This window comes from Peromyscus californicus, unplaced genomic scaffold (assembly GCF_007827085.1).
Source record: "Peromyscus californicus insignis strain IS unplaced genomic scaffold, ASM782708v3 Scaffold_8__1_contigs__length_139910024, whole genome shotgun sequence".
NCBI classification, from domain to species: Eukaryota; Metazoa; Chordata; class Mammalia; order Rodentia; family Cricetidae; genus Peromyscus; species Peromyscus californicus.
In genome coordinates, this window is record NW_026294606.1 from 48,945,371 (window position 1) to 48,968,620 (window position 23,250).

General features: G+C 45.6%; 1 protein-coding gene across 1 annotated transcript in view; it reads right to left on the reverse strand.

The window, feature by feature from the left end:
- The window catches only part of Nid1 (nidogen 1), an 82,932-nt gene that overhangs the window by 20,258 nt on the left and 39,424 nt on the right, over positions 1–23,250 (reverse strand). Inside the window, exons 7-12 of the mRNA XM_052728319.1 lie at positions 21,782–21,982; positions 18,762–18,998; positions 17,126–17,269; positions 10,835–10,960; positions 8,572–8,721; positions 7,559–7,681 (exon numbers count right to left, since the gene is read on the reverse strand). Coding sequence (XP_052584279.1) covers positions 7,559–7,681; positions 8,572–8,721; positions 10,835–10,960; positions 17,126–17,269; positions 18,762–18,998; positions 21,782–21,982 — 981 coding nt within the window. The remainder of the gene's footprint in view (positions 1–7,558; positions 7,682–8,571; positions 8,722–10,834; positions 10,961–17,125; positions 17,270–18,761; positions 18,999–21,781; positions 21,983–23,250) is intronic.

The window sequence follows — 23,250 nt, forward strand, 5'->3', positions numbered from 1 at the left end:
GACTAGGAGATGCTGGCTAGCCAATGAGCCCTACGGATCCGCCTGTCTCTGCCTCCCCAGCACTAAGATTTCTAGCATGTACCATGTCCAGTTTCCAAATGCAAGTTCTAGAGACTGAACTTGAGTCCTCTTTCTCATATTTTACCAACTGAGCTGTGGCCCCAGCCCCCAAGCAGAACATTTGAGAGAGTGAGGGTTATTTCATTTTGTAGAGCAGGAAGACTTTTATGTTGTTACCATTGAATATTCAAAAGTTCAAATCATCTAGAATAGACCCTGAAACTTTCAGAAATGTCTTGAATGTATAAGGATAGGAAACCACAATTCTGAGTCAGGAAATAGAACTTGAAGAATGTTTATAGAAGGCTAGGTCCTCATAGGCTTCCAGGAGTGAATCCTCTCCTGGCAGACAGGCAGCAGGAGTGGCCAAGGGTACCAGCATTAACTCCCTAGGGAATTTTGCATCAAGGGCCTGGTAGAGAAAACAGGGTCAAGAAGACGCATTTTCTGGGCGGTAAAATTATATCAGACAAGCTACTTCTTCTGGCTGGCTCTGCTGGGAGAAGAAACACGTGGTCACCTTGATACATCTGAGGGCAGGCAGGAAGTCCAGGGTGGCTTTTCTTGAGAGAAAATGAGAGGAAATGAAGAGGGAAAGGAGATCTGTGATCTCTGGATTTCCACTCTCCTCATTCTCCTGGTCACATTTGTGACACTGTCAGATGAATGGCCATTGCAGCCTTGGAGTAAAAGGAAGGGGTCGGGTAGGACATGCCAAGCCTCTCTGGCAGAGGGTAGGCAGCCACAGGAAGACCTGTGGCTAGAGGGATTGGTGTGCGAAGATGCCACTCATTCAGTTCCTTCCCACGCAGCCTGAGCTCCCCGTAAGGACCAGCTGTCCCCATTAACTACACAGACTCTAGCATGACCGTGACACACATCTGTGAACACAGCAGTGCAAGAGCCATGAACAGTGCCCATTCTCTGCTGGCTTTGGGACATCACTAGCTGCCGAACAGACATGTCTGCCCAGCATGGCCTTGCTTCCCAGAATGAGAATTTAAAAGGAAAGAATATAGTATCTCCAGGGGGGGTCCCTAGCAATTTCCTAAGAACACCAATTACAATAATAACATTAGATGTGAACTCAAGTCCCTGCCCAACATGAACCCAAGGATGCGGGATGGGAGGGAAGCTCAGGCCGGGGCAATGAACAAGCAACAAGAAAAAGGCAGACAATGTGGGGGAAATAGAAGAAGTCATAAAACACCCAGAAAAAGCAAATGGCCTCTAGTCTCTGTGCTGTTGCTGTCGCCACTGTGGGAAATGACACTATAAGTTTTTCCCAGACCAAAACCCTGGGGGAGCCTTAGGTCACTTATCTACTTTATCTGTTCTATAAACACTCACCGGAAGCTACCATGCACAGAGCATCATGAAAAGCCTCAGGGCATATAGGTGGGAGGGAAGAGGAGACTTGTTTCTCAGGGAGTTCGGGGGAGGAGGGGGCAGTGGTTGTCATGGAAACAAAGGAGGGGAGCAGATCCTCCATTTCCATCAAGGGTGTGGCTGACCTTTCAGAATGGCAAACCTGTGGCTTGCTTGGTGCAGTGGCTGACTGGCCAAAGCCCAGAGGACTCGAATATGACTAGAGGAGCTGGAAGGCAAGAAGCCGGAGTGTCAGGGAACTTGGTCAACTCGGGGCAGAGGGTATCTTTAGGAAAAGGAGGGCCAGAGGGGCTGCAAGGCTCAGCAATGGTGCCACCGATTTCTAAGTGATGTGCTGGTTGTGGGGCCACAGGCATCAAGCTGGAAGAGGTTTCCAAGCTTTAAGGGCCTGGTTGGAAATGAGGGATGTGATGGTCAATACTGTCAACTTGACAGGATCTAGAATGACCTAGGAGACACACCTAAGGGCATGTCTGTGAGGGAGATTCAAGGATGGGACGACTGAGATGGGAAGAGCCATCCTAAACTTGGGCATCACTGTCCCATGGGATGGGCTCTTGACTTACTATAAAAGAAAAAAGAAGAAAGCGAGTGAGAATTAGCTTTCATCTCTCTCTCTGCTTCCTGACTGGAGATGCAATGTGTCCCCCGCTTCAAGCTCCTCCTTGCCACGACAGGCTATATCCTCAAACTGAGGCAAAGTAAACTCTTCCTCCCTTAGGGTACTTTGGTCACAGCTACAGAAAAGTAACTAATTCAGGCACGGTGTCACCTCCTCTCTAATCCTACTTGTCCTGTAAGACAAGTGCGTTGTCTTCTCCTTATGCTTCCCTGGCCTTTTCTAGCCCACTTGGCTTTCTGCTCCAGCTACTAATCGTCACCCACAGTCACTAGTTCCAAGGGCTTCCTTCTCCTTCCATTTACAGTGTGAAGATGCTGTTGTTCATGGACGAGTTCAACAGAAGCCACAAACAAGTTGCTGAGAAATAGATAACTATGTGCTAGATGTCTGTGACAAATTAGCATCCCTCTAAACCCTTGTAGCCTTAACCATCCATGGGGCTAATTGTACCCAGGGGGATGCAGCCCTAGAGGGATTGGGAAATCCAGAGCTATGCTGTCCTGGACTCGAAAGGCAGAGAGGGTCAGAAGGAAGAGGTTAACTGTGCCCAGTGCTGCTGCTAAAGGCAGAAGTGAGATGTGTCTGGGTGAGTGTGTTATGGACCATTCCAGAGTGATTTCAAGAGCAGTTTGAATGGGGTGCTAAGAGGTAAAGGCACCTACAGTTGTTTGAGAGTGCATGGGAGACTTTGAGGAGGAGGCAGCAGCCTAGCTCTAGAATTTTAATTTCAGAGGATAGCTACAGGATAAAAATCTAAAGCCCATGGGTGAAACTTGATGGCTAGTCTTGCTTATAAACCTGACACACTTGGAAAGGGGGAACCTCAATTGAATTGTCTCCACCAGATTGGCCTGTGGGAGTGTGTGGGGGGGCATTTTCTTAATTGCTAATTGTTGCAGGAGTATCTAGTCCAATTTGGGGGTACCAGCCCTACGCGTGTGGGTCTAGGCTGTGTAAGACAGCTTACTGAGCAAGCCAATAAGCAATGGTCCTTCATGGACTCTGCTTTAGTTCCTGCTTTGAGCTCTTGCCCTGACTTCACTCAATGATGCACTGTATCCTGCAGCTAAAATAAACCCTTTCCTCCCCAAGTTGCTAGTGGTCAGAATTGTTTTATCACGGCAACAGGAAAGCAAACTAGAACACACTACAAAGAAACACTGTACCCTATGAACCTTGAACACAATCAGGTGAGGTCACAGCACCAATGACCACAAGCCAGGCTGGTATGTATCCAAGTCTGAGTGGGAAACAGCAAAAGGGGACCAACAGGCTTTCTGGGAGCAAATGGACCCCAAGGACTGAAAAGGTACATCCTACCAGGCACAGCAGGCAGATTTAAACCAGGGTTGGGGAGTTTGAGGTGGCACGGAGGGTGGGGGGGGTTCCTTTACTCAACATGCAAGCCACCAAGCGAGAAGTTCTGGTTCTCAGGAATTCTCAGAAGTGACCAGCTTGACTGGAATCGGCAGTGAGGAGAAATGAGTGGGGACAGAATTATGGAGAATGAGGACACTGCACGGAGAAAGCCCAGGTGTAAGAAGAGGGAACAGAGCCGGGAAATCTCAAAAGCAAGGTGAAATACTTTCAAACACTTCACCAAAAGAACGGAAGAGGGTTCTGTCAACCGAGCCACCCTTCCAGAAGCTGGGGGGAAAAGTAAAGGGACAGGGCAGATAACGGACACGGGCCAGCAGGACACTCAGGAGAGATCAAGCTGGAGGAAACACCCAATGAAGGAGGCAAGAGAGAGCAAAGATGAATCCTAATTGGGGAAAGTCCAAAATGAGGCAACAGAACTCAGAGAAGAAATTAAAACATCATTTCAGAAATGAAAACTGAGCCAAGCCTGTGACCCCAGCTACTTGGGAGGCTGAGGCAGGAGGATGGCTAATTCAAGGCCTGCCTGGGCTACAGAATGATGCAGTTCAATGCCAGCCTAGGTAGGTTAGCCAGACTCTGTCTCAGAAACTCAACAAAACACAAAACCAGTCTGGAGACAGTGAGATGGCTCAGTAGGGAAAGGTGCTTTGCCACCAAGCCTGGCGATCGGAGTTTGATTCCTGGAACCCACATGGTGGAAGAAAGGAACGGACCCCACAAGTCATCCTCTGATCTCTACACTGATGATAGGTGTACACAGATACACACATATAAAATGAATAAATACATTTTTGTTTATATGTTTTGTTTTGTTGTTAAGAAGGCTGAGGATATAGAGGGCTGGTAGAGTGCTTGCCTAGCACATGTGAGATCCCAGCCTCAATCCCCAACAGAGAAGAAGGGAAAGGAGGAGGAGGAGGAGGAGGAAGAGGGAGGAGGAGGAGGAGGAGGAGGAGGAGGAGGAGGAGGAGGAGGAGGAGGAGGAGGAGGAAAAGACAGCCATTTGTAGGGGGTGGAAACTTTAGGAGGCAGGGCTGGAGACAGTAGGTCTTTGAAGGGGATACGGGAATGCTGGCCGCTTCCTCTTCTTGTTTCTCGGCTACTATGAGGTGATTCATTTTCCTCTACCACGGATATCCCACCACGAAGCTGTGCATCATCCCGGACTCAAAGACAAACAGTAAGCTTGGAGGCAAAACAAACCTTCTTCCTTCCTTAAGTTTTGTCACAGAATGAGAAAAGCAACTAATATACCTGGCAACCCAAGAATATGCAAATAGACCCTCATTAGAGTGAATTTCCCAGCACATGACCTTGGACTTCCCAACTTTCAGAACTATGATAAGTGAACTTCTGTTGTTTACAAGCCACATAGTCCATGGTGTTCTGTTACAGCAGTCTAGGAAGAATACAGCACTCCATGTAACACACCCCCATATCCTAATCTCCTCCCTCATCAGAGAGGCAACTTCTGTTCTGGTTTACTGTTCCTCATTTCCATATACACATTCCAGTTTTCTTACACACACATACACATTTATTTTCACACTGATTCATATTTTATATAAACAGGATCTGTCTCTCACACATACTATAAATATGTATATATGTGTATGTATATATATGTGTGTATATGTATATATGTATATGTATGTGTGGGGTTACACACATACATATAAATAAAGCCTTTTACAATTTTTTTCAGTATTATGCTTTGAGATTTATCCTTTGTTCCGTCCATTTCTTTTGCCTGCTGCCTGTTATTTCATAGTACAATTTTATCTATCTATTCTTCTTGTTGCTAGATATTCAGATTGTTTTCTGATTATAAATGATACATAAAAATTCTTCTACATTTGTATTAAGTGTCCTCTTGGATATATAACCAGATGTTGGATTTCTTCTAAGAACAATACATAAACAATATTAGCAAATAGCTCTTATTAATGTTATCGCTGTCCCATCTTCACATCTCAGACTACTGGTCTACCTGTTTCTGCTTAGTAAACAGCCTTAAAGACAGGGCAAAGAGTCAAACTTTTAAAAAATTGAAACTCAGACATCTGTTTCTCTTTGAACTGGAGATGTGAAACCAGCCCACAGAAATAACAAATGCTAGTTGTTTTAACAGCAGCTGGAATGCCTCATTCAACTTAAGTGGCCAGGACTGCTTCTGTACGTGTCCTGCCCATTAAAATCTGTAGACAGAGCCTACACCCATTAATTTCAGAAGCAGAAGGTGGCTCTCTTCTCCTTTGGCAGCAATGATTTTTTTCAAGTTTTTCTTTCTTTCTTTCTTGAGACAGGGTTTCTCTGTGTAGCCCAGGTTGTCCTGGAACTCACTCTGTAGACCAGGCTGGCTTCAAGTCATAGATCCGCCTGCCTTTGCCTCCTGAGTGCTGGGATTAAAGGCATGCACCATCACTACTTGGCTTATTTTTTCAGTTTTTAGAAACACTGCGTGTGTATGCGTGTGCTCAGGTGCACACATGCACATACACAGGTGCCCATGTGAGACAGCACATGTGGAGGTCAAAGACAACTTATGAGAGTCAGTTCTCTCTCCCCACCAAAAGTCTTCCGGGATCAAACTCAGGTTGTCAGATTTGGGGCAGCAAGCACCTTTACCTGCTGAGCCATCTCATGGCACCCCACCTCTCTTTCTGATTCCTAGTTGTCGGTGAGGCACTTGGCTTTGTTCCATACTCCTCACCATGAGGTTCTGCTTCACCCCAGCCCAAAGCAGCAACACCAACTGACAATGGTCTGAAATTCTGTTCCCTAGTTGATTGTCTTGGGTATTTTGTTCCCACAACTGAAAACTGACAAACACAAGCGCTGTGCATGCCTAGCAGGTTCTGTACAGCCAGCATCCAACTATGCTTATCTGTTCAACAGCATTTGCTGAGAGCCTTACCAGGTCCCAGTCTCAATCCAGGCCTGGCTTGGGGCTTCTGGTTACCTACATGCCAGGGAAGGTCCACTCAAGTCTCAAGTAAGCAATAACTCCAAAAGCCACAAATTCAGGTCAGGTGACAGGTGATGTAGAGCATTCCACGAAGGCCTTAGTTATACCTTCCCTGACTTGGGCTCTTCACTCCATCTCCCCATCACACGTTCCATTCCTCAACACTCTCAGGCTCCTACTGAGTTTATGTCAATGTGCCTGGGCCACACGATGCCCAGATATTTGGTCACGTCATCCTGAGTATTTCAGATGACATACTGAGCAGATTGTTCTCCCTGGCCTTGTCCAGTCACATAAAGGCCTGGGCAGAACATGGACAAAACTGCTCCTCCTCTGAATAAAAGAGAACTCTTGTCCAGACATGATGGCACATGCCTTTAATCCCAGCACACTGGAGTCAGAGGTAGGAGGATCTCTTGTGAATTCAAGGCCAACCTAGTTACATAGTGAATTCCAGGCTCTTCAGGGCTACATAGTGAGACTCTATTGACAGAGAGAGAGAGAGAGAGAGAGAGAGAGAGAGAGAGAGATTGTTTCTGTATGATAGCCTCCAAATCAGAAATCATTTGTCTCCTGTGTTTTCAATCAAACCAAACCAAACAAGCCTTTTCTGGGTCACAAGGCTACTAGCCTCTGGACTGGAACTCTACCAAAAGCTTTCCTGGTTCTTTGGCCTCCACACTTTTATCAGCTATTGGCTTTTTTGGGTTCCCTACTTACTGAAAACAGATGCTGGGCTTTGATAGTCTTCATAATGACATGATTCAATTTCTTTTAATAGTATATGTATATGTGTGCATATACACATTTACACACATATATTGTCTTGGTTCTGTTTTCTGTTTCTCTAGAGTATCCTGGTGAATAAATCCCAACGCCCAGATTTTATCCTGTGCTTCTTGCTCTAGTACCTGGGAACCAATGCATTCTAAAATTCCAGCATGGCTTCGGTCTCTGTGAGGTATCTTCTGAAATTGTACACTGTGTGTTTCAGCACTAAAGCCTGTGGTCTGACTTTCTACTTGCAGAACTCTGAGAACTTTCCATGGACCACTTGCTCACATTCCCTTCTTCCCTGGGCCATCAAATCTTATGAACATATCAATGGGCCATCAACTCCTAACACCCCATCTCACCTCCAGGTACACATCGGACGCCATCCCCTTGATAGCCAGGTTTGCAATGGCATGTGAAGGATCCTGGTGTGTTGTAGCAGACGGCATCAGGGTGACATCGGCTGGACTGGCATTCATCCACATCTGCAAAACAGCCGCAGGCCGAGAGACCATGAGATTGCTTCCAGAATTTGTGGTTGATACAATAATTCAATCCATGCACTCAAATCTATGTGAATCTGCTTTTAACTAGAGTCCAGGGACTTTAAACTCACTAAATATTAATTTTTAAGACGCTCATACCCCAACTTCTATCTAGTACATTTACAAATGTGTTTCACATGACAATAATGTTTTAAGTAAACAGAGAACTTGCAAAAGGGGAAAATTTACACTGTCAGATGTTCTCTCTTTATTGTAAGCACAAACCTCTGGAACCCTTAAGTGTTTAGAGAAGAAAAAATTACATAGTCAATAACAGAGAGACAGTATCTCTGAAATCTCTGTTGAACTTAAGTTCAGTACAATATTACATAATTTTACAAACCAAGAGCCCTGAGTTACTCTGTTAATTACTATTACAAGTCCCCTGGCAGCTATCTATGGGCTGATCCCAAGCCTGGAAAGATTCTGTGATGTCATTTCTTCTCTGACTTCAGAATGGGAACTTCACTTCTTGTGCCGGAAAGAGAAAACCCATTACATACAAAGATGGACATTAAGCTCTATGTAAGCAAGGACTGTTTGTATTAAAAACAAAAAACAAAAACAAAAACCACAAGCAAGCCTTAATTCCCAGCCAAGAGCAGCTATCTAACTGCTGCCTAATGAAACAAGCCTTGGGGTCAGGGGACGCTAAGGAGGTCCCAAATGAGAACAACTCTCCAAGAAAATGCATAGTTCCAGTTGCTGACAAGATAGAAAAGGCTCTTGCCCAATGGAGCGAAAAGAACACATCCTCCTTACATATAGGGAGTATTGATAATTAGCACGCAGTAAGTACACCCAGGCTACTCTTCAGAGCCACCACATACCTTGGCAGGCTCTGCCATCCCCAGAGAAGCCAGGCAGACAGGAGCAGGTATAGGAGGAGCCGCCCATATAGATGCACTGGGCCCGCTGGGGGATATCACAGTTGTGGAGACCAGTTTCACAGTAGTTGATAGGCCGCTGGTCCACGGCAGCTTAAGAACAAAGAAATGAATTTAAAAAAAACCTTTGGAAGAAAGTCTCAGAGCAAGTAGGTACCCTTCCAAGCTCTCAGCACACCAGTGATTTGACTCCATGGGGCTCTGAGAAGGGGACTGTGTCTGGATGCTGCCTGGGTCCAGATCACACTGTCCCTTTTAGTCACCATGTTCCATACCATTATACCTAGGGCTTCACAGTCCTGCAGTGTTTGACCAATGAACTGCATCTCTAGCCCAGGCTGGCCTCAAATTTACTCTGTAGGCCAAGCAAGCCTTTACTGTAATCCTCTCTCATTTCAGCCTCTCATGTAGCTGAAATGAAAGATCTGCACCCCAGGCCTGTCTTATTTTTGAGCAATGAAATCCATTATTCAAACAGCATATGCAGAATTTGATCTATAGACAAATGGAAAGCTGGAGTTGGGGAGAGGACAAGGATTGGCCTGTGACTCCCCCATGCCCTCCTAGGCAGCTCCTTGAGGCACCTCTAAGGGCTCCAGAGGCTGTACAAAGTGACTGTGTCCAAATATCTCATTTTGAAGATGGAGAGTTAAGGCCTGGGAGGTTAACGTCTAGCTGAGAATTGATGTCTGGGAGAAGACATCAACACAGCCTGTCTTGCACTCTGCTCTTGCACTGCTCTGCTCTCAAGTGTGGCCTTAGGGAATGGGCAGACCCAGGCCAATCTGCCTCCTCCACATAGACCCCAGGTTAGATCTCAGTGAGATCTAACTCTTCCCAGTCCACCACTCATACTGAGCCAACCAGGGATGTCAATGGCGTTATATTAAAAGCAAACTTGAGAACCTCCCTGGCTCAAAACTCATAGGGAAAAGTCAAGCCAAGAAAACCGACATTCTCTCCGAAGATTTTAAAAAAAAAAATATGTTTCAGCATAGCAAGCTTAAAATCTAAGCTCTGCAACAAAGAGGGCTGGCCCCTTGAGTGCACAGATGTTTGGGTCACACTCAAATCATGAGAACTGTCTGTTCCTTCCCACCCTCCAGACACCACCTCATCCAGACCTTGGCTCCTCATCCAAGCTCTGAGATGGAGCAAAGGGAAGGCATGCATACTGGTCACAGTAAACAGCCAGAGAGCACACGGGGACAGGACAAGGACTGGTACAGTTGGTTTGTGTTTTAACTCAGACAGACACATCTGTCCCACTCAGCATATTAGCTTCTAGACCTGTGAATCTCCACGGATCTTTGAGCTTCAGTTGTTGGAACTTGGGCTGGGGATATACATATTATATATTTATATACATATAAAATCTTGGACTAGGGATAAATCTGGGGTGAGTAGTTGCTGAGCATTCATGAAGCCATGGGTTCCATTCTCAGTACTGATAGACTGGGCGTGGTGGTGCATGCCTACAACCCCAGTATTCTGGAGGGTAGAGATGGGAGGATAGTAAGTTCAAGATCCCACTTGACTTTGAGGCCAGCCTATGATACATGATACCCTATCTCAAAAAAGTAAAAAATAGCTTGGATGTAATATGCCAATGTGAAGTGGGAGGTAAAATTTAGTTCTTCATGACTGACCCAGCATCTTCATTATCAACATCAATCAAGAACATAATTAGCCTAATGAATTAACAAAATCAGTGTACCTTAGTAGGTCTAAAAAGCTATGCTTCAGCTTGTGGTTTATTAAATTAGGACTATAAATGGAATGGTGCCAAGAGGAATTTCCTTTCTGATGTAACTCAGGTAGAATTCAATCTAAGGCAACTAGGAGTATAAAGATGCTTCACCATGAATTCCATGGCTGCTAACGACATGGAGAACCAAGGCTAACAGCTTCAATAGCCATTAGATGTATGCTGAAAATGAGCCAAACAAACTTATAGAAAGTAAGTGCAACAGAAAGCTTACAGCGGGTAAACTGATGCATTGCTAGCGTGCACTAGTGTATACATCACAAGAACACGTTTGCGCCTGGCAGCCGAGAGCATCTAAGCAGGTGGAGGGTAGGGCTTCTTCTCATCCCCCTTTCTAATAGCAGAAACTGGTATCTGCCTCCCCACGAGGATCAAAACCCATAATCGCGCCTTTCCCACACAGGTAGTCACCCCAGGAAAATTTCTTGCAGAACTTACCCACACATATTCCCCCGTCTGAAAAGTGATAGCCCTCCACGCACTCACAACGGTAGGCCCCTGGGTAATTGTTGCAGATTGCATGGTTCCCGCACCGGGAAGGTTGCTCTGAACATTCATCAATATCTGCAGCAAATTGTTGATAAAAAATGCAGACTTTTTAAACCCCATGAAACAATAATCAAATAGAAAGCATTTTCCCCAGAGCAGAGATTCATTTGAAGACACATTTTTTACATGCCCAAAGTAATATGTAACAGAGATTGTTTAAAAAAAAAAATCGACTTAAAGAGGATTTTTTTCAATATCTGGTCAACTTCCTCTCCGAGAAGAGGAGAACCCCTTTTTGCCCTTTACATTAATAGAGTGCAACCCTCGGTTTGCTTTTTCTAAGTGATGTGTGCCTCCTGAGGGAGTAATCAAAGGGACACCCATCCAAACAAGTCACTCATACTGGACTGGCAAAACACATTGGAAGATATAGAGGACTGCTCTTGCCGAGGATCCAGGTTTGGTTCCCAGAGTACAAGTAAGTCAGTCTTTAAAATAAACTACCTTTCTACAGTTATGATTATAAAGAAAGGCTAGACAATTTATAGCTAATTGAGAATTTTTGAATGTTACCTAAGATTTAATGGACTCAAAGGTAAGTTGCTACATCATTTAAATGCCAGAATGGTGGCCTTTCATGTGACAGTACTACAACCATTACCATGGGCAATGAGGAGCAAAAACTTATGCCTTGGGTTTGAATAGTACTTGGTTCAAATTCTGCCTCCTTTTGTTATTGACTTGTGTTGTCTGAGCAGGTTAACTACTCAGCCCCAGTTTCCCCATTAGTAAGTAAATATAATAATATTCATTGGTACATTTTTTTGGGAATTAGAGGAAATGGATGTGGGCCAAGAGATCATGCAGCATACTCAAGACATGTAGCCATGATTGTAGTCATCACTCATCTACTCTATAACCCTAGTGCATTTTGGGAAGACAGCTCTCAGATGGCCACCAGACTTTGGAAGCCATCTATGGCTACCAGTGGTATAAGGTTGGTTGGCCTGGATAAAAAACAGTGCTAGCCCCTCATTACACTATCAGTCCAATCATAAGTTGAAATGTAGTCACATAAGGTACTTCCTGTACCGGCCCATACTCAGAGAGTCCATAATCTTTCCTGAGATAGGTGTGCAAAGGACTTTATAATGGCTGGTACTATTCAACCCTCTTCCCTTTCAAGTTCCTTAATGTGAACTGTTCACACCCAGAAAGCAAAGCATGTTAGGTCCACCTTTGATGAATAGCTTACCTGGTAACCTTCCTTTTTTGTTAAAAAAAAAAAAAAAGTCTGCTGACTTACTGGACAAATTGCATAAAACAAGCATTTTGCAACATTAGCTCAGTAGTTTGCCTTCACAAAAATCGATGCTATTCAACTTTTTAAGTGCGTGTGTGAGTGCATGAGTGCATGTGCGTAAGTGTGTGTCTTAAGATCCAGGATTGCAGACAAGTGGACTTTGCTGGGAAGAGCTGGAGGGGTAGGGAACAGCACGTGCTGGAGCTGAGATATTGAAGATGGGGTCACATAAGCCCATCTGCCAGCTGCTGCTCCCACAGCATAGGGCATAGTCTCTCACGCCTACCACCTGTGCTCCCACTGTGCCGGAACTCTCACAGCAGGTGGCTGGACCCCTGTGCTGGGCTGCATTCTGAAGGCTCAGACCCAACTGTGCACCCGAGCAGAACAGCAGTTTTCCATCTAAAAGCCAGGGCCAAGTCACGAAGGGAACTTGTCCAAGGCCCTTCCTTGCTGGGAACATTTACAGAGAGGGAAATATGTTGTGCAAGAGCTGCAGAGGCCACAGCAGGCCAACAGGACCTGGGCAGAGTGGGATTGGGGAGGACAGCTTCACATTATCAGGTCTGTAAGGAAAAGCCAGGCTGGATACCACTGTTTCTTTAGGGACGAGACACTCCCAATGTCCCCACTAAGATCCCATGGTCTTTGCAGTTTGTAAAATTTTCCTCATGTGTGATTTAAATCTCTTCTGTTAACTGAGTTCAAGTCCTTAACCCTTTCTTTAATGGAAACAGTAACCTGGTAACTAAGGCAACTGTCTATCATAGCACCCCACAACATCGGCTTAAAGAGGATTTTTTTCAATATCTGGTCAACTTCCTCTCTGAGAAGAGGAGAACCCCCTTTTTAGCTCAATAGAAAAACCATAGATTATTCATTTTTATTTTGTTGTTGTTGTTTTGTTTTGTTTTTTGTTTGGTTTTGTTGGTTTTGAAACCAGGTGTCTTCAAACTCACAATCCTCTTGCATCCACTACCGGGATCACAGGTTTGTTCCATATACTCACTTCAGAATTACTTCTTAAAATTATTGTTGCTGTGTGGTATGTATGTGTGAACGAGGGTGCACACGTGCCAATGCATGCATGTGGAGTTCAGAGGACAACTTTGGGGAGTCAGGGTCTCTGGGTTGTTTCTGCTGTGCTGTATACTCCAGTCTAGCCTGCCCCAGAGCTTCCTAGAGCTTCCCATCTGGGCCTCCCTCCCATCTTGCCATAGGAGGGTTGGGATCACAGGTGCATGCCACCACATCCAGCTCTTAACACTGGTTCTAGGACTTGAACTTGGGTTGTCAGACTTGTGTATCAGTCATCTCACAAGTCCTACATTAATCCTTTGACTTTCCCCCACAGTGATTAGCTTTGGTTCATTTTCAATGTTTCTGAAATTTACTTCAGGCCCTTTAAGGTTATCGATATGTAGAATGCATCCTAGAAACTCAGAAATTACTTACTGAGAGGTTAACTGACACTGGTACTCTAGATTACCATGTGAGGGATATGTGGGCGCCATTGTGCTATGAACCCTGAGCTCTGAGATTCTCCGAAAATCTCACTAGGAGACAGTAGTTCAAACCAGCCCTGCTTTGCATGTCATGGATCATCATATCACACCACAGATTTGAATCACAGAGGTTCACCCTAGTTCCCCTCTCAGGAGCCTCCCCAGGTTAAAACAACTCACAAAGCCAGATGCTTGATGCAATTTCCTATCAAAGGCCTCATGTCCAGATGAGTTAACACTGAAGCTTGTTCTGGTAACTCAGAACAATAAGGAGCCTGAGTCAGGACATCCCCACATTCCATCAGGCTAATACTCCAGAATGATGACCAACTGAGGACAAAAGGAAGTGCATGCATGGCCATTGTCTTCCTGAACAAGGCTGGCCAAGGATTTCCGGGGACAACTACAGAGTGCATAAAGCATGGGGTGGAAGTGGGGGGTGTCTCTTAAAAGGAGCACTCCTGAGTCAAGCTCACACACCAAGAGCAGCGTGAGAAGGTCATTTATAATAAGCAGCAGCAGACACATCTCCACCTGTGATGGTTAACATTGACGGTCAGCTCCACTGGACCTAGACTCACCCAGGAGATAAGTCTCCAGGCATGTCTGTGAGGGAGATTGGGTGAATTGAGATGGGAAGACGTATTCTAACTATCCACAGTACTATCCCGTGGGCTGGGGCACTGGACTGAATAAAAAGGAGAAAGCCAGATGAAACCAGACTTCATCTCTCTCTCTCTGCTCGTTGACACCAATGTGAGCAGCTGCCTTAAGCTCCTGCTGCTAGACCTTCCCTGCCATGATAGACTGGACCTTCAAATCATGAGTCAAAATATACCTGTCCTTCCTTACGTCACTTCATCAAGTATTTCATCACAGCAACAAGAAAAGCAACTAATTAACCATGTTTCATCAATATGTAGGTGGCTGGTGACATTATATACAGACCCAAAGGAATCCCTCATTCCCAACATGACCCCCCACTACCACCTTCATGAGAGGGTTCACACTCACACTGTGCTGCTTGGAACTGTCCTGAGCCAACGCAGCCATTCACGACAGGGAAAAACTGGCCACTAACAATCACAGGCTGCTCAGTTCTGTGTCCCCTCTACCATGCTCTACAACCAGGTAGGTAAGTACCAGATTGAATAGTACCAGATACACAAAGTCATCAGTGTATCACCCAGATCATCATATCACCCATATGTAAGCACAAAACCCTGCTTGCCAGTGTTTCAGGGCACCACGAGCAAGCATCCTGCAGGGAAGGGTCATTCCAAAGCAAATGCCCCCCTGCTCCACCCTATATCAGGATCTATACACCAGATCTTGCCTCTAGCAAGAAGGGATTCCAGACCTACTGCATGATTCCCAAACCCCAAGCATTTGGCTTTCCAGGGCTTGTTCCCTAATGGCGCAAGGATGAAGATAGCAGCCCATTTTGCTGGGTGGATCATTGTGAGCACACCCCTCCTTTACCAGGGAAACCTACATCCAGCATTCCTGCTCCTCATTAGTGAGTGCTTCAGTGCAGACTTCAGTGGCACTGGTTAAAGGGTCTGACACTCTTGCCCTCGGCCATGGGCACACTGTTCCTTGGTAATAGATTCAAATTCAGTTACTGACAAATATTAATCAAGCTGTCTACATGAAAGTCTTTGAAGTGAAATTTTAAACAATAAAACAAATGATGCCGAAGGCAGTGCACTCCAGATGTTCCAGTAACAGACTTGAGTTACTCACTGGCTCACAGTAAGGAGGCTCAGTGACTGTTAATTAAAGAAAAAGCAATAGAAACATCAAGTGCTGACAGAGCTGTAGAAACATTGGAGCTGGGGACCCAAAGTCATCAGCAAAGCATTTGCCACGTCAGCACAAGGACCTGAGTGACGTCCCCAGAACCCACACAGAAAGCAGACCATCAAGGCATGCGCTTGTAATTCCAGCTCTAGACAGAGATGGCATCCCTGGGACTTGTAGCATAATCAGTGAGCTCCAGGCCAATGAGAGACCCTGTTTCAAAAAAAGTAGACAGAGTTCCTAACAAATGACACCTGAGATGCCCTCTGGCCTCTATATGCATGCAGTTCCCCATGTGTGTGTGTGTGTGTGTGTGTGTGTGTGTGTGTGTGTGTGTGTGTGTGTGTGTGTGTGTGTGTGTTTATACAAAAAAAAATATGGAGAAAATCGAAACTCCCATGCACTGTAGGTAGAAATATAAAATGGTGTGGCTGTTATAGAAAACAGCATGAAGGGTCTGCCAAAATTTAAGCATAGAATGATCTGCCAGACGTACTTTGGAGGTTATAAAAAAAAAAAAAAACCTGAAATCAGGAGCTTTCAACAGAAGCCCTGTTCATCACACCCTTGACTTGACTGCAGTAGCCAAAAGGTAGTCGCAGTATGTCCACTCACAAGAGACTGCCAGCAGGTTCCATAAAGCATAGCCTTCTGAAGAAAGGAACTCCCTTCATCTGAACGGATAGAAAAGCCAAAAACAGGGCCGGGCAGTGGTGGCACACGCCTTTAATCCCAGCACTCGGGAGGCAGAGCCAGGTGGATCTCTGTGAGTTCGAGGCCAGCCTGGGCTACCAAGTGAGCTCCAGGAAAAGGCGCAAAGCTACACAGAGAAACCCTGTCTCAAAAAAAGAAAAAGAAAGAAAAGCCAAAAACAAAAAACAAAAAAGTATCACGCAGTCCGTACTACAATGTAACAGTGCTCAACCTTCAAAGAAAGAAGCGTTGTAATACATGCCATGCCATGGATGAATCTTAAGGAGAGATTTGCATACACAATTTTGAATCTTGAGCAAAATAAGCCAGTAACAAAAGGATAAGTGCTGTGTTATTCTAGAGTCAATAGATTCATAGAAACATACATCAAAGGGTGGGAGACAAGAGCTGGTGATGAGAACATGCAACGTGGTACTGGGAGCTGTGGTCCCATAAACACAAACACAACTTGTCGTACAAGATGGAAAGGGTCCTAGCAGAGGATGATTGTGACAACTTCATAGCAGTGTGACTGTGTTTAATAACACTGAACTGTATACACACTTAAAAATAGTTTAAAACAGCCAGGCAGTGTACACCTAGAATTCCACCACTTGGGAGGCAGAGGTTGGGTGGTCTTGAGTTTGAGGCCATCTTGGGATTCTCAAGGAGACCCTGTATTAAACAAAACAAGGAATTTCGATCTGTGGCTGAGAAACATGTTTAGGGCTGATGATGATAGGGGCAGTACCCCCTGTTGTTAGTGGGTAACATACACAATCCAGGCATGGTATGCCTTTCCTGGTATGTTTGTATATCACATATTCAACACACACATTCCTGTGACATACACTCAGCTCCCTGGCTTACAGAACCTGAACGATTCCTCCCAGCCTGATGGCCCAGCACCCCACACATCAGACCAAAGAGCAATACCATAGCAAGTCTGCCCGTCTCCTCGAAAGCCAATGGAGCATTCGCAGGTGAACTGTGTTCCAGGGCCAGGGCGACAGGCTGCGTTGCTGTCGCATCCATGAGTGCCGATGTAGCATGGATTCTGAAGTGCATCAGGGGAGCCATCTGTGAAGGTAGAGACAGTGTTCAAGAACCTTCCAGCAGCCCTCCTGCCACAGGAAGTAAGCCCCTGCCCCAAGAGAGCAGAACAATGGGGACTAGAGCCTTGAGTGTTGCACTATGGTGGGACCGCCAAGCTCTACCTCTCTGACCCCCCCCCCCCCCCCCCCCGTTTCTATAAATAGTTCTACTGACAACAAGCCACACTCCTTTGTGAGACTCTGGCAGAATGAAGTGTCTGTGGCTGGCTAAGACCAGAAAACAACAACAAAAACCATATACATATTTAAATGAGAAAAGGCCCCCATAGACTCAGGTATGTGAACACTTGGTTACCAGTTGGTGGTGATGTTTGGGGAGGTTGTGGGACCTTTGGGAGGTGGAGCCTTGCTGGAAGAACTAAGTTACATGATGTGGAGGGTGGGGAATTTGAGAGTTCACAGCCCCAGCCAACTTCCAGTTCACTCTTCCTGCTTCAAGTTTGTGGCTGAAGAGGTAAGCTCTCAGCTTCACGCTCCAGCCATCTGATGCTCTGCCTCCCTGAACATCATGGACTACTCTTCTGGAACCCTAAGGTAAAAATTAACTCTTTCTTTTATAAGTTGATTCTGGTCCTGGTATTTTACCACAGAAACAAAAAAGTATCTAATACATGTACACTGTAGACTTCTGTTTATCCACGAAAAGAAATGGCATCCTTTGAATGGGACTACATGGGAGAACCTGGAAATCAGTATGCTGAGTAAAATAAGTCAGACCCAGAAAGACAAATACTGCCCAGTGTTATACGTGACAGCTAAAAATGTTGATTTCACAGAAGCGACAATAATAATGGCGGCCTGAGGTGGGGAAGGATGGAGGGGCTGGGGAGAAGGCGAGAGGATGGTAGGAAGGGTACAGTTGGATGGAAGGAATAATGTCTAATGTTTTGTAGCACAGTGGGGTAACTAAACAGTTAATCACACATGCCAAAATAGCTTGTAATGATTCTGAATGTTCTCAACACTGAGAAAGGACACATGCATTGGGATGGACATGCCCATTGCCCAATCACTGCATACTGGATACACCTGTTGGAGTTATTTAGTTCATATCCCATAATATGAACAGTTTTTAATGTGGTCCTTTAAAAAGTAAAAATGAGTTTTTTAAAACCTGTTCACTAGAGTCTGAAGTAGCCTTTGGCTGGTTGGCTCTGTGAGGGAACTCATCAGGGTAGCTTCTGCCCTGAAAGCTCATGAATAAATAGCCCGGACACCCCTATGAATAGGCCTTTAGTTGAAAGAACAAAGGCAGGTCTGTTTGCCAAGAACCACATGCTTTCACAGGATAGCTGACCATCATTTTCTTCTATAGACTGAGAGTAAGAGACCAAAATCCCAAATTCAAGAAGCGGAGATTTTGACAAGTATGAGTGCAGAGTCATGTGTAGGAGGGACACAGGGGATGCCGGCGTGAGGGACACAGGGGATGCCGGCGTGAGCCCCAGCCATCTTACCCCTCACAGGCCCGATGGAGTTGCTGAGGGCATAGCGCAAGATCCTTTCCTCCTGGTTGTACAGGACAAACACACTGTCCACGGAGAGCTGCTGGGTGCTGGGCAGGGCTGGCCTGGAATCATCATGGACACACTCCTGGAAGGTGATGGTCTGACGCCACTGGTAAACATGGGTGTGTGAGCCGTCTTGATTAGGCTCAGTCACCGTGTACTCCCGGGTGGAGGAGGAAGTGATCACTGAGGTGTGGGAGGAAGACAGATTTGAGGAGCTTCCCCAAAGGCTTTGAGGGCCTCAGTAGAAGTCCCTGCCCACAATGAAATCAACGACAAGTCTGCTGCAGCAACTTAAATAAGACAATTTGTTGTGCTTGGATTCCTGCGGCTTTCTCCTCTCCTGTAGCATAGTGGTGGCCCTCACGTTAGTACTTGCTGACTTGTATTAAAGCTTACTATAAGCTCCCAAGACCCCAAGAACTTGAGATGAGGTCTGGCAAAAAGAGTGCCGCTCAGAAGAAGGCACACGTGGACTCACTCCTCCCAGCTGATGTAACCACCCACCGAGTACCAGCGGCTTTTGCCTCAACTTCTCTTTCAGAAGGAGCTAGGGTGAGAATCTAAGATCACATTTGTGAATTACACGGAATCAAGCATTTACTACTTCAGAGCTGGTTTCCATAGAATTTCTCACTTAGGAATCAATAAATAGTGGTTACGCCCAATCACCGTGGATTAAATAGTTCTGTGGTATTAAAAGATGCAATATGGAATGTTTTGTAGCAGCCAACTTTGGAAAAATTACCAAGAGCAGTCTCAGCCAAGGACAGGGGAGACAGTCTCCCTACCCAGAAAAGGGTGGGTATTAGCCCAGGCAACAAAGCCCTCCACTTCCCTTTTTGTTTTTTTAAAGCATAAAGGACCCTTTTTATTTCTGAGTTCTGCTGCAGCCTGCTCCATATGAGAACCACGAAAGCCAGAGGATAAATAAAGGATCAGTGTGCGCTGTCTCCCATCCAGCTCCCATATGCTGGCTGCCAGCAAGCCATCTGGCTGCAGGCAGTCTGAGGCCCTTGGCCCTGTTTCTCCTTCCTTCCACAGGCTCCCAGCCCTGGCCATGGGTACCACCTTCCTGGATGGTACTTTAACAACAGCATTTTTAAAAGTTCATATCATTTGACTCAGCATCTGTTTCTAAGAACTGAGTCTCAGAAAAGGGTCAGAAAGGCAGGCCTGATAATGCATGCCTGTCATCCAAGCTACTTGGGAAGCTGAGGCAGGGGGATTGCAAGTTCAAGGCTTGCTTGAGCTACAGAATGAATTCAATAATTCTAGGCAACTTATAAACATTAAAAAATAAACAAACCAGGCTGGAGAGATGGCTTAGCCGTTGAAGGCTAGGCTCACAACCAAAAAACAAACAAATCAACAACAACAAAAAAACCCTAAAACTTTATTAAAATCAAAAAGAGGGGCTGAGGGTGGGACTTAGTGGTAGGACATTTGTCCAGTCTGCACAAGGCCCAGAGCTCCATTCCCAGTATTGCAAGGGTCAGAAATGTGGCCAAGAGCTCGGGATGTAGCTCAGCATTGCAGCTTTGCCTGAGGCTCTCAGTTTAGTCCCCAGCAACATAAACAAACAAACAACAAATGGAAATGTGGCCAAGATTCCCATGCAAGAGGTCATTTCAACTCAGCATGGGGTGGGGGAACTAGTGTAATTTACACTTCTGAGAACAGGAGGACCACCCAGTAGGATGGGGACAGACTCCTTGAATAGGCCTTTCAAAGCCACTTAACGAACTCGTGAATCTGCATGATTTGGTGTTAATGAAAAGGTAAAGATATAGCAATGCCGTACAATTGATTGATGTGGTACAAATGAAAACGACATGCCAGAGATTACATACTGGTTTTTCTATGCTAAATATCCCAAAGCCTGATATGGTAGCTCATACCTGTAATCCCATCATCTGGGAGGCAGAGGCAGGAGGATGGCCTTTAGTTGGAGACAAGTTAGGGCTACAAAGCTTTAAAAATAATCCTGACTTTTTTATAGTTACGATGTGGCCATGTGGGAAAATGCCATTATTCTTAGGAAAGAAATATCTGAAGCACTTAAGGGGTCACCTACAGGGACATTACTTCTGAACAGTTAGGGAGAAAGAAGTGTGTGTGTGTGTGTGTGTGTGTGTGTGTGTGTGTGTGTGTGTGTGTGTTAGAATACAGGAGGCAAATGCTAGCAACTAGGCAAGCTGAGTAAGTGGCAGGGAGAAGCTCCTGCCACTCTTTTCAACTGCAAACAGATGCCAAAAGAAGAATAATAAGTGTAAAAACTGCAAATAGATACATTATAACAAAATCTTGAATTCTGTAATACTGTCGGGGTGGCATATGACCTAATATAGATGATAGACACTGGAGAAAAGTTGCAAAATATATTTAAATCTAAAAATTGTATTCAGGTTTATTTCTTGGAGTTCTTTTTTGTTGTTGTGTTTCCTCTTTTTAGACAAGGCCTCATGTAGCCCAGGCTGGCCTTAAACTCACTGTGCACTTGAGGATGACCTTGAATTTCTAATCTTCCTGACTCTACTTCCCAAATGCTGGGACTACAGGCATATGCCACCTGACCTGGTTTATGCAGTGCTAGGGATCAAACTCAGGGCTTCACACATTCTATGCACGTAGGCAAGCCCTCAACCAACTGAGCTATGGCCCACCCCATTTTCTGGGTGTCGTTTTTGTTTTTTGCTATGTAGCTGAGGCTGGCCTGTGTAGCAATTCTTCTAAAGTCAGCTTCCCAAGGGTAGGGATGACTGATGTGTTCCAACACACCTTATTTTCTTGTTTTGCAGTAAATTCTCTTCAAGTATGTCTTCTGTCTGTACTTAGGGGGAAAGGTATTAAAATAAAGAATAGTCTTGCATGTTCCAGCCCTTTGCAGATCCCAGGGAGACTGCTCCATCAGAGTGAGTGGGCACATGCAGACTGTCAGTTCCCGGAGTTCACAGTCTGGGACTCACCTGAGCTGGAGTAGTGATACAGCTCTGTGTAGGGCTCAATGTGCACCGAGGATCCGTGGGGGATCTGTGGCACTCGGCCATCCAGCTCCGTGTTGATGGTCAGGTGTCCATGTTCGTCAATACCACTGAACTGCTGCTTCAGAACCAGCTTGCCTGGGTGCCCCACAAAGGTCACCTCAGCTTGGCGTGTGAACTCACCCCCTGGAAAGCAAGACAAGCCTGTCACTCTGTCGCCTGGCAAGTACACCCTCCTGCTGGTCCTAGGCTCATGAGTGAGAGACAGGCCCCTCTTCTACCCTGGCTTGTTGAACTAAGCCAGACTCAGAACTACAAATATCGTGTGGTATCTCTCCTACACAGAATCTAGATGGAAATTTACATGTCCGTTATCATATATTTCAATACATTATATGTTTGTAGAATATGGAAGTAGAAAGGAGAGCAGGAAGGGGAGAAAGGGCCTAACAGGAAAAGAGAGAGGAATAAGAGAGGGTGACAGAACACATGTGACAAGGAACAGAAGACGGGAGGAACTCGGGGGAGAAGGGCAGAGGGAGAAGGCAGGCCTACAGAGAAGGAGGCAGTGTTAATGTACCCAGCCCAGGACAATGGGTGCAGGTCCTGAGAATGATGATGGACTCTGTGCTGGTCAGTTTTCTGTCAACTTGACACAAGCTGGAGTCACTGGAAATGAAGAAGCTTCCATTGAGAAAATGCCTCTAAAATCGGGCTTTAGGCAGGCCTGCAGGGTATTTTCTTAATTAGTGGTTGATGTGGGAGGGCCCTGGCCCATTGTGGGTGATGCCACCTGTGGTGGTTTGAATAGGTATGGCCTCCACAAACTTGTGTGTTTTAATATTTGGCACTATTAGGAGGTGTGGCCTTGTTGGAGTGGTGTGGCCTTGTTGGAGGAAGTGTGTCATTGTGGGGGTGGGCTTTGAGGTCTTGGATGCTCAAGCCAGGCTCAGTGGCTCACAGTTCACACCTCCTGCCTGCTGGTTCAGATGTAGAACTCTCGGGTACCTCTCCAGCACCAAGTCTGCCTGCATGCCACCATGCTTCCTTCCATGACCATAATGTACTGAACCTCTGAGCTCTAACCAGACCCAATTAAATGTTTTCCTTTATAAGTGTTGCTGTGGTCATGGTGTCTCTTCATAGCAATATAAACCCTAAGACACCACCTCTGGGCAGGTGGTCCTGGGTTCTATAAGAAAGCAGACGGAGCAAACCATGAGAGCAAGCCAATAAGCAGCACCCCTCCATGGCGTCTGTATCAGCTTCTGCCTCGAGTTCCTGCTATTTGTCCTGACTTCCTTTGATGATGAGCAGTGCTATGGAAGAATAAACCAAATAAACCCTTTCCTCCTCAACTTGTTTTGGTCATGGTGTTTCATCACAGCAATAGAAACCCTAAGACAGACTCAGACTCCTCTACCATGGGCTTCATTCAGTATCTACAGGGAGCT